Source organism: Eutrema salsugineum, unplaced genomic scaffold (genome assembly GCF_000478725.1).
Source record: "Eutrema salsugineum unplaced genomic scaffold, Eutsalg1_0 scaffold_2, whole genome shotgun sequence".
In the NCBI taxonomy this organism is placed as follows: Eukaryota; Viridiplantae; Streptophyta; class Magnoliopsida; order Brassicales; family Brassicaceae; genus Eutrema; species Eutrema salsugineum.
Window position 1 is genome coordinate 18181468 of NW_006256829.1, and position 11772 is coordinate 18193239.

General features: G+C 40.3%; 1 protein-coding gene across 1 annotated transcript; it reads left to right on the forward strand.

The window, feature by feature from the left end:
* Positions 1-5241: 5241 nt before the first annotated feature.
* On the forward strand, positions 5242-7655 carry LOC18018285 (serine/threonine-protein kinase STY13). The gene is made up of 6 exons (XM_006402135.2): positions 5242-5698; positions 6326-6447; positions 6523-6719; positions 6799-6973; positions 7044-7178; positions 7249-7655. Exons 1-6 carry the CDS (start codon positions 5386-5388, stop codon positions 7453-7455), a joined length of 1149 nt encoding a protein of 382 aa, XP_006402198.1. The 5' UTR covers positions 5242-5385; the 3' UTR covers positions 7456-7655.
* The last annotated feature ends 4117 nt before the right edge of the window (positions 7656-11772 follow it).

An 11772-nucleotide genomic window follows, 5' to 3' on the forward strand; every position in this document is an offset into this window, starting at 1 on the left:
TGAATTCGGTAAAGGATTTTCTACCGGTAGATGTTATCGTGTAATATTAGTTCTTTGATGTTTGCGTTTAGGTTTTTTTGAATAGTGGTTGTTTTTAGAGATTTAACTTTGAAGAAAAAATGATTCTGTAATTACTTCAGTTATAGACTAACATTGTCCCGATGATATAATGGCTTTATAATTGATGTAGACAAATAATAACGATTTGCATATCTTAAGGATGGTGGAGTAGGTTATACAACACATAGCCGCGGTCTTACAAAGTCGTCTTTAAACAAGTCAAAAGTCGACGACTAACTACTTGGTCATTGCAGCCGTTACTATAGACAAGGGAAAAATGAACGGCAACATATTTTTGAAGATCCTAAACTTCCCTTACAAAGAGAAACAGAAAAAAATGGGAATTATGCACCATCCTTCCGCCAAAAAATAATCTGATTCAGCGTGCTTATTCCCCCTGTATAAAAATGTTAGCTGTTATACTAATAATCATCATAAAGGCTTAGGATAATATGGAATATATGATTATCGGTAATGGGGCTTTGCAGGTGGAACGGTTGTGACCGCGCCCCCAGCACCTTGTGCACTTTCTCCTTGACACACGCTTGAAAAGTTCGAACCCAAATAATTAACAGATATTAACAGTTAATTATTTGGTATAAACCACTAACAGAAGCAACAACTAATGAGTTTGTCTACCTTAAATTCACCACGAGACATAATCCGCAGCTTCTGTGGCCTTCCTGGTGGTCGACGAACAGACGGGGGTGTAAGCTTTCCACCACCTACATCATCTGGCTTTGGAGCAAGATGGTCCATATCAGGCACCGGCATTATAACCCCACTGTACGCCAACTTCCGATACTCGGTTGAATAATGAATGTCAACCAAACTATCTACACAGACGCATTCTTTTATTGCTGAAGCTATGGCATGGCAACAAGGAATATGTAGTAGTTGGAATTCCCTGCAACCGCAGGTTTGTTCCCACAAATTAACTGCAAAAGCCGTATCAACATCGTCGCAAACCTCATAGAGTCCATTACCTGCACGTTAACCAAGATAGAAGATAAATTATATTTGTTACAAAAATACGTCACCGTGAATGGAATGCAGGGTCAGGGGTACCGATTTTCATGACGAAGTAGCCGGATGACTTGTGAAAACTCTCAATCAGCATTTCTTGTATCTTTGGGTTCACAATGTCGTTTTCAGTGTTTGCAGACTCTCTTCTTAGAGCAAACCAAGAAACAAGGGTTGTTCTTATTGTTTCCAAGATTGAAATTATCGGGTACATCTAACCATTGTCATCACCTTGTTTAAAGATTCTGAAATGTTGCTAGTCATCACATTGTATCGTTCACCTATAAAATGAGACCTAGTCCAGTGTTCAAAACCAACTCGCTCCAGATATTCAGCACACCTAACATCGATGGACCTTATCTCATGGAAGGCTTTGTCAAAGTCGCTGAAACGGTAAGCACAGCCAGCTACTGATGTCAGGTGACTGAGGTGCTCAGATTTAAACTGTGTCACGACATTCCTTTGTAAATAGACAATGCAGGCTCCATGTGAAGACATCGGATACACCTTCAACGATTATCAAGATAATAGTATTATTAGCAGTTTGTCAAGGTTAGTCGGTAACAAATAGTTTTGTTAACATAAAGTAATAACGACTAACCTTTCGAATACTTGCGTAAATTGAAGCATGGCGATCCGAAACAAAGACTAGATCATGTTCATCTGGAACAATGGTGCTTAGCTTCCTCAGGAACCATTCCCAGGAGTCGTCGTTTTCACTGTTGACAATGCCAAACCCTAGTGGAAATACTTGGAAATTTCCATCCTGAGCACTTGCGGCCATGAGACAACCACCATAACGTCCGCTTAAGTGGGTAGCATCGATCACAACCACTTTCCTCATGTAGCGATAACCTTGAACACACGCACCTAACGAGTAGAATAGATATTTGAAACGTACCACCCCCGTTGCTGAAGTCTCAGTTATCAAATCTACTACCGAGTTGGGATTGGTGGTGAGTAGTTTTTCAAAATATGGTGTGACCAAAGCAAAGCTCGCCGCAGCACCACCTAATGCGTTATCCATCACAAGTTCCCTTGCTCGCCATGCCTTCCAGTAGCTGACGTGCAGACTGTATTCTTGACGTAACAGGTGGCGAAGATCACAAGCTCGCGGACCTTTGACGTTCAGACCATATCGCTCACGGACCATCTTTCCTATTACTTCCGTAGATGCTACTCGGTGGAAGTCCCCACGTGCGTCCACACTGCAAGTGTGTTTGGCGTTGACCGTTCTTACTTCAAAGCGAACACTGTCTTTCAACTGCACCGCATATATCCGCCAAGGGCACCTAGGACCCACACACACCACAATGACGTGCTCTGGGCATGAATTCACTGTCTTGAAGTGGAACCTTCGATTTATTGCATGAATGGCGAGTTTCAACTTGCACTCCTCCTTATTCTTGAAGATGCGCCCGACGTAAATTTCATCGCCTTCGTATTGTACATCACCTATCCCTCTGGCTAACTCATCACCTGACAAATACACAGAGTTAACAGTATATAATTGATAATTCATTTATCACTTATATCAGTAATTAGCAAATAATTTGCTTACCTCCGGCTACAGGGTCATCAAAGTATGGAGGTGCGTCCCTCTCGTGCAACGCTGGTTCAACCCGGGGGTCAACGTTAACCGGCGGCGTGTGAAGCATAACAACCGGATTTCTGGTCAGCGAAAAAGGTGTCTGACTTAACATATGCGGATTAGCGACTATCACATCACGTATATCATGTAACACGGTATTGTTACGTGATAACATCATTGCTGTTAACTCTTGTCTGTTAGCCGCAAACATTTCATGTGGAGCTGTTGATGAAGTTCCTACTTCACGTGTAGCCATTCCTCTCTCAGTCATCACTCCTTTGCCCTTGTCGGCCAGCGTGTTAGACGATTGTATCGGATCCATTTGCGGAGTTGCTGTTTGCAGTATCAGATCCGGGACTGGATCGTCGTATAAACGAGCGATCAAATCCTCACCTGCAGTATGAGAGGATCACCTTATTTTTTCCATTGGTTCCTGTTTCGGTTAATGTTAATCAATGTAAAATCATTCAAGTTTCAGTTACCTATGAGCGACATACGTATGTCAATCTCCTCGGTTGAGACTAGTTCTTCCTCGGAGAAGTCATGACTACTTGATGATGACGGGATTGATATTGCCGAGGAAGACGACTCCACATTCGCCACAGCAGTTTGTGTAGGCACAACTGGGTATTCTTGGTCTTCCTCTACGTACGCCCCAGCCAAAGTAAGCTGTAATCCCGCCTCACGGCAGGCCGTTGGGATTGTTGACATTTTCGCGGAGCCATCTATATCCATGACGTCAACTGCGCTAGTAACAGTGTTAACAGCCTCGTTTTCAGTAGCCCTCCCAAAAGGACCTGGTGGGCCATGGAAGAAGCGCCAGAGTTCAGTCAGATCGCGAGGAAGGGGAGACTCATCCGTTTGAGTTTGCCTCTCCGGAGATGCAGCAATCATAATGCCTGCAAATGTGTTATACGTTTTAACTGTTAATTTTTCCGAGTAATTATACAAAATATATTGCATCGTTGTAATCAAATAAACTAAACCCACAGTTACCTTTTCCTTTTGAACAAGTGTTCAGCTTGGCAGAGTCTGAACCGTTTACACTACTAGCTGTTGGAATAACAGGTGATGCGGCCACAGTTTCCAAGTTGTTCATTACCACTGTTTGAAAATCTGTTAACAGTTAACAGCGGTTAAACACCTGCAATGGTGTAAATGTTATGCTTGTTAAAATATAAGCTTGTACCTCTTAATCGTGGTAATACCGTTGTTGGAGTGTCTGTTGGTGAGGGCGTGCTCGAGTACTGCATGCCGTAGGGGACAATCGACATTGCTGCGCTACCAGTACTAACACAGTTACTGTTTAAATCCAAAGATCGGTTAAAAAAGTTAGCAGTTGTCTCAGACGTCGGACGGTGAACCCTAACTCGCAGGTAGACCTCTTCCAGGTCGGCCTTGATTGCCAAAAACAAGGCTGTGTCTTCATCATTTTTAATAGGGATTGGAGCCGCCTTCCTCCACTCAGGACCCATAATCCATTGAGGCCATGTGTAGGTTATGTCGACTTCTTCTTCCGGTTGAAGTTTCAACCCCGATTTAATTGCAGTAACCATCGAGATGAAGGTGTCTCGTTCCTTCATTCCAATAGAGGAAAAAAACCCAACTTGGTCGGGTTCGTGAACCCAACTTCTATCGCTTCGTTTCTTCCAGACACCGCGGACAACAGAAACTTCAAGAGTCATTTCGCCAAAATTCTATATAACCGAAAGGTGAATTATTAGATAACTGGGATAACAGAGAGTATCGATAGTTCTGTTTTCAAGATATCGTAGTTACATGATTACTCGTATAACAAATAACATAGAAATCGAATACACTTACCTGATTTTAGGAAGTAGTTTGTTAACGTTTCACCGGTAGTTATTACGGCCGCAACCAGGTTTTTCTGTAATAAATGAACTACTGGGTATGTTTTTTCTGCTTCATCTTCATTACCAGTGAAGCATTAAATAGAGGAGTTAACCATTAAAATATTCATTGTTAGCATACCAATGCGATTGTTATCTGAACAAGTTATCGACCATGCAATAATAAGATATTGCGATATCTTGTGTCAGGCGGCGTTGCGTATCCAGTACTCTCGGCATTTGTGTCAGGGTTTAAATGTTATTATCCGTGCATGCTCATTTAAAATAATCTATGACTTCAGCACATATAGGGGCAAATCGGGAATAATTTTAGTCAAATTATTTTTTCACCTAAATTTTATTTATGCTTTGGTATTTTCTTAATAAACTGGACAATTTTTAGTTTCTACCCAAGTTACTCTATACTAAATTTTTTAAAAATCAGAGTTCATATTTTAAATATAAAAAGTCATGAAATGGTATTAAATTTTTACGACTGTATGTGTATGGATAAAGTAGATTGTTTTTGGAAATACAAACAAGTATTTAGTATCTGAAAAAAATATCAGAAATGTAAAGGTCCCAAAATGTATATACCAAATACAAATACATTTTCCGTCGAGGCAAGACCATGTGCTTACTCACATGCGGTCTTCTCTTCTTCCCCTTTAGTTTTATTTTTTATTTTCCTCTGCGTTTGATTAGTTAAGAGCTTCACAACCCCAATCGGACAAACAAAATCAACAAACTAGTAGAAGAAGAAAGAAACAAGAACAAGACAGAGAAAAGATTCGTACGGTTACATCTCTTTTACACTTCGTTCAGGAGAAAAAGCATAAGGAAAGGGTCTTAACTCAAAAAATGAAGGAAGGAAACGATGGGTTTGTTCGAGCAGATCAGATTGATCTAAAGAGCTTAGATGAGCAACTAGAGAGACATTTAAGCAGGGCTTTGACTTTAGAGAAGAACAGAAAGAGAGATGAAGAAGAATCCGCCGCCATCGGAGCCTCCGCCTCTTCCTCTCCCGTCGCTCTCAACGGCGGTTTTGTAGGTAAGAAGAAGCAGAGACTTGAGTGGGAGATCGATCCTTCTAAGCTTATCATCAAGACTGTTCTTGCACGTGGTACATTTGGTACTGTTCATCGCGGTATCTATGACGGTCAAGATGTCGCCGGTGAGTCACCTAACCGTCGTTTTATCCTCTCTATTTCAATCTTTCCCTTTTGATTATATGATTTTGTAACTGTGAAATGTTGTTACTAATTTTAGTCCTTAAAGTCTCCAATTTTAGAATAGATTCTTCGATTCCTAGATTCTTACAGTTAAAATCAGATTACTCAAATTACAACAATGAGACGAAATCTGTTGCTGTTTCTGGTTTTGTTTTCTTACAGCTTTTAACTTAAAGCAGAAAGTTCTAAACTTGTCAGATTCACCTACTCGTAAAAGAAAAAACTTTGGGATTTAGATTAAGTTTGCTTAATTGTTGGAAGTTTAATTTAGTTTTTTCTTTGGTGAGTAGAAGCAATTCTTGTGATCTCCGTGATGCCGACACGGGTTTTGCCATCATAAGTTTTTCAGCTACTTGAAAGGCCTACTTGGATAATTATGATTCTTGCTTTGTGGATCTCTTTCATGTGATTCCAGCTGTTGTTGTCTCAATCTCTTTATCAAAATTTTAATTTTATTTTAAAAAAGGAGATATAAGAGAATAATTAGCTAGTAGATTCCATAAATGCAGTAAAAAAGAACCTTTTTACTGTAATTGAATGTGGTTAATCATTGTGGTGATACTGAGCAGTGAAGCTGCTTGATTGGGGTGAAGAAGGTCATAGATCAGAAGCTGAGATAGTGTCGTTGAGGGCAGATTTTGCTCAGGAGGTTGCTGTTTGGCATAAACTGGATCATCCTAATGTTACTAAGGTTTATATTTTACTTATGCAGATACCCTTTTTCTAACCATTGTTAGATATTGAGGATATCATTGAAAATTTGCAGTTCATAGGAGCTACAATGGGTGCATCAGGATTACAGCTACAAACAGAGAGTGGTCCATTAGCAATGCCAAACAACATATGTTGTGTTGTTGTTGAATATCTTCAAGGTGGTGCTTTAAAGTCCTTCTTGATCAAGAACAGAAGAAGGAAGTTAGCATTTAAAGTTGTCGTTCAGCTCGCTCTTGACCTAGCTAGAGGGTATTTATCATCGTTCCCGTTCTTTTCATTTTGTTAAGTGAAGAAAAAGTATTTGTGTGAGATTGTGTTGCTTTTTCAGGTTGAGTTACCTTCATTCGCAGAAGATTGTTCACCGTGATGTAAAGACAGAGAACATGTTATTAGACAAAACGCGGACTGTCAAAATCGCGGATTTTGGAGTTGCGAGAGTTGAAGCATCTAACCCTAATGACATGACAGGAGAGACTGGCACACTTGGCTACATGGCTCCTGAGGTACTATATATAAGCATCATAAAGTTTGTAAACAGACTCAATGTTTATACATATTATCTTTTGGCTGCAGGTTCTCAATGGAAACCCGTATAATCGGAAATGCGATGTGTACAGTTTTGGTATCTGCTTATGGGAGATATATTGCTGTGACATGCCATATCCTGACCTTACTTTCTCTGAGGTCACTTCAGCCGTTGTCCGCCAGGTATGCAATTGTTTACACCATGAACTATAAGCACATATATGTATGCAATATGTTGTTATGATCAATGCAGAACCTGAGACCCGACATACCGAGGTGTTGCCCGAGCGCTCTTGCAGCTGTGATGAAGCGGTGTTGGGACGCAAACCCGGACAAGAGACCGGAGATGGACGAGGTTGTACCGATGTTGGAGAGTATTGATACGAGCAAAGGAGGTGGGATGATCCCTGTAGACCAGCAGGAGGGTTGCCTTTGCTTCCGAAGGAAACGTGGTCCTTAGATCTTAAAGACCATCTAATGTCATTCTAAACTCAAGATTTGTGTCCTGTTTTTCTTTTCTCTTTCTTTTTTAATTATCAATCCAGCAAAATGAAAGGCTTGTTAGGGAATTAATGGTGGCTAAAATTCACGTAAAGTATGATTTGGTTTCCATATTCTTCAGCTTTTCTTGTTTTGTTCTGTTGGTGAGAATTTCTTCTTAAATATTATTGGTCCGTTTGCCAAAAAAAAGAAAAAAAAAATATTAATGGTCGATGGTGTGACTATACAGTAAAATACTTTGGTCTTATATTGAATTTCGATTTAGCTTCATAGAGAAAGGAAGGGTATCAGTTTGTTTCTCTCTAAAAGTTGATCAAAAAATGAAAGCTCAAAATATAAGACTGATGTGGACACCCAAACAATCGAGCAAAAAAGGCTGAATTGCCATAATCTAATAATTATTTTAGTTTTGATTTCTTTTAAAATTGAAAATCCTGGAAAATCATACCAATTACAGTTCGATTTATTTACAACAATATCAGGATTAGACCCATCCATTTTTATGTTAATCTGATAACTCGACCTACTCGAATTTATTGAGTTTTTTTAATTTAAAAAAAATAACGAAAAATGTTTTCTTTTCAGTTTATTTTTCATGTTTTCCCTTTTATTCGAACTCTTCTTCTTCCGACTTTCCAGAATCGCGAATATTCGAACTCTCGTTCTCAACTTCCCCTTTCTTCCTTTGAAAATGTTTTCTCCCATTTTAGCCTGAATCTTTTTTTTTTTCTTTTCGGCGAGCGACTAAATCCCGATCTGGAATCGCGAATCCGAGAAGCCCTAATATTCATTCCAAAAATTGCGAATCCGATATATAGCAAAGGTGAGAAAATATGGGAAGGTGTATGAGTCTACTCAAGTCGGAGCAGCAGCAGAAGTCCAAAACCCGGCGGAAAACGAAAAAGAAAACCCAGAAAATCCAGTGGAAGTAGGAAACCCGGCAGAAAATGAAAACCTAGAAATCAAAAACCCAGAAAATCCTGCTGAAATTGAGAATGCCGAAGTGACCAATCCCATCCCCGAAGTGGCGGCGTCCACACCCACATAATCAATTCCTCTGACGGCAAATGATGGTGACGGGGAAGAAGCGCGAGAGGATAAAGCACAAGAGAAGGAAAACGAAAAGGAAGAAGTGCAACAGAAAGACGCTGAAGAGAAATAAGTGGAAAAGGAGGATGAAGCAGAAGAGGACGAAGTGTGAGAGGATCCTGCGCCTGAGGATGAAGCGCAAGAGAAAAGAGTGCAAGAGGAGGAGGATGAAGCGCAAGAAAAAGAAAACCAAGAGGAAGAAAACCAAGAAGAAGAAAATCAAGAGGAAAAAAAAACCAAGAGGAAGAAATGCTAGAGGAAGAAGAAATTCAAGAAGGTGTATGAGTCTACTCAAGTCGGAGCAGCAGCAGAAGTCCAAAATCTGGCAGAAAACGAAAAGAAAACCCAGAAAATCCAGCGGAAGTAGGAAATCCGGCGGAAATCGAAAACCCTGAAATCAAAAACCCAGAAAATTCTGCTGAAATTGAGAACACCGAAGTGACCAATCCCATCCCCGAAGTGGCAGCATCCACACCCACGTAATCAATTCCTCTGACGGCAAATGATGGTGATGGGGAAGAAGCGTGAGAGGATGAAGCCTAAGAGAAGGAAAACAAAGAGGAAGAAGTGCAAGAGAAAGACGCGGAAGAGAAATAAGTGGAAGAGGAGGATGAAGCAGAAGAGGACGAAGTGCGATAGGATCCTGCACCTGAGGATGAAGCGCAAGAGAAAGAAGTGCAAGAGGAGGAGGATGAAGCGCAAGAAAAAGAAAACCAAGAGGAAGAAAATCAAGAGGAAAAAAAAACCAAGAGGAAGAAAATCAAGAGGAAGAAATGTTAGAGGAAGAAGAAATGCAAGAAGAGGAGGAAGAAATGCAAGAGGTATGTATAAGATTCCCAAGAGCCAAACCACATGAATAAAGGTATGTGTATGCTTCTTCTTCACACAGCCTATATTGAGAAGCAAAACGAGCAGTGGTTTGTGGTAAATGGAGTGCCAATTCGATACTCTTTGAGAGAGCATACACTGCTAAGTGGTCTTGACTGCCATGACTACCCTATTGACTATATGAACTTGGGTAGTTTGAAGTTTGTGAAGAAGTACTTTGGAAGGGATGATAAAATCAAGATTGCACAGGTGGAAGCAAAGCTAGAGGAGATGTAAGGATACCTCTTTGGACATGAAGAAGATGGCACTACTATTGTTTTTATGCAAGGTATTGAAGGCGAAGTCAAAGGCTGACGGAAACAATGATCCATTCTTGCTTAGAGTGGTGGGACATCTGAAGCTCTATAAAACGTTTCCTTAGGGGCGTTACACATTTGACGAGACTATGAAGGAGATCCGGCATGTGGTAACAAAGTTCAATGGCAGCATAAAAGCTAAAGGAGATAAATGTACATTCTCTGGTTTTATTCTTCCTTTACAAGTAAGTCTTAGTTAATTGTTTGAAAGTATAAATTTATGAATTAAAAGTTGATATAATTTACTTATGTGTAGATTCTTGCGTTTAAGTGTATTCCAAGTCTGGGAATGAAATTTTGTGAAGCTGTACCTGCTGAGCCTGACTGTCTAAGGATTTGCAAGCACAAGTTCACTGATGTCTACATGAGAGATATTCCTTTGGATGACATCAATGAAGCAATTGGCACTAGTGCTGAGGTCAGTGTTTTTTGCATATTGTTATGTGTTTGATATTAAGTTTGGTTTATATTTGTGAGTAGTAAGTTGTATTAATTGATATTGACAGGAGATTTGTAGCATTTTGGAGGCTGACTCGGATGAAGAAGCTCTATTGGCGCGGATCTTGGTTCCTGGTTTAAATGATGGTAGGTCGGCAGGGTCAGGGCCTTTCTCTAAGGGCGAGATCGGATTCAGTGATATATTTGTTGAGAGTTGGATGCGTCACTTAACCAAGAAGAAGAAGAAGATCTGTTGGAGAGATCTGTATGAGTTAGACATTACTTCTCGGGTTCAATTCCCTTGGAGGAACCAAGATAAGCTGAGCCTACATCAGTGGAGCTGCAGGCGTCGATGGAGAAGAATTTTAAGGAGATTCTAGAGAAGCTTAAACATATTGATACAAGAGTGAAAACTCTTGAAGAGATGGTACTTTCACCACAACAGGGAGTCTCCGAGACAGAACCAACATGCTCACTTATACCAGAGTCAGTATCCTCACCTCCAACACCACCAGCCTGAAGGTCCTTACCTCCAGCACCAGCCCAAGGCTCCTCACCTCCAGCACCAGCTCAAGGCTCATCGCCTCGAGCACCGGCCTCCTCAGAACCAGGCTCCTCATCACAAGCACCATTTAAGTGGACACCCTTCCCAAATGATTTTGGAATGCAAACATATGAGGAAACAGTGGCAGCGGCTTACCAACCTGATAAAGGACCAAGGCTGCAGCTAGGAGGAATCCGCCTAAACCAGTGGAACCACAAACTAAGAGGTCGCGCCAAGCATCGAAGCATGTGTCGTCCCCTTAAACAGAATCGAAAGGGAAAAAGCGTAAAGAAAACTAGAATATGTGAGTGAAGGTTTAAGATTTAATTTTTTTTTTGTTTTAAAAAAGTTTGACACTTAGGTTTCTTTGATACCTTTTTTTTTGATATTATTGTTGGATTGTTTAAGGTAACGTTACCACAACTGGGACAACATTTTTTGGTTTTAGGTAATATGTGGACATTGATAATACCTGATTTTGACCACTTTTATGGATCACTTTTAATGTCTTATGCAGGTGTTTTCACTCAGTTTTAAAGATTTTTAAGTGATTTCTATGTTTTAGAGTTTCAAAAGAGTTTTCAGGATATTTTGACAAAAGAAGTGTACTTGGAAGCAAAAAGCACAACTTTTAGATAAATTCAGACCGTCGAAAGTTTAGAAACAAATAGAGACCTTCCCACCGTCTGATCATCCCCAAATTTGGACACAAAAAGGAGGAGACAACCCGATTTCCAAAGGAAGTAGAATCAAAGCAATCCAACGGTTAGATCTCCAGATATGGTCGATACATGATGGGCTTGCGGGCCTAGGGTTGTTTTTTAACAAGCCCGTTGGTCCTCCTTAAGTTTTAAATTTATAAAACCTTAGTGTCTGCAAGTGCACAGATGTACGTTGTAGGACTTAGGGTGTCGTTCCACAGGGAGGATGTCTAATCTGCAAGAAACAACAAACTGGGAAGTAAGCAAACTCATAAACCAATAAAAGTTTGTGATTTTTGGTTAAGATCCTAAACTAAACC

Bases quoted from the DNA above. Each gene is read 5' to 3' on its own strand.
- LOC18018285 (XM_006402135.2), top strand. From the start codon at position 5,386: ATGAAGGAAGGAAACGATGGGTTTGTTCGAGCAGATCAGATTGATCTA. The intron at 6,448-6,522 runs GTTTATATTTTA...GAAAATTTGCAG, and splicing joins ATCATCCTAATGTTACTAAG to TTCATAGGAGCTACAATGGG. The intron at 6,720-6,798 runs GTATTTATCATC...TTGCTTTTTCAG, and splicing joins GCTCTTGACCTAGCTAGAGG to GTTGAGTTACCTTCATTCGC.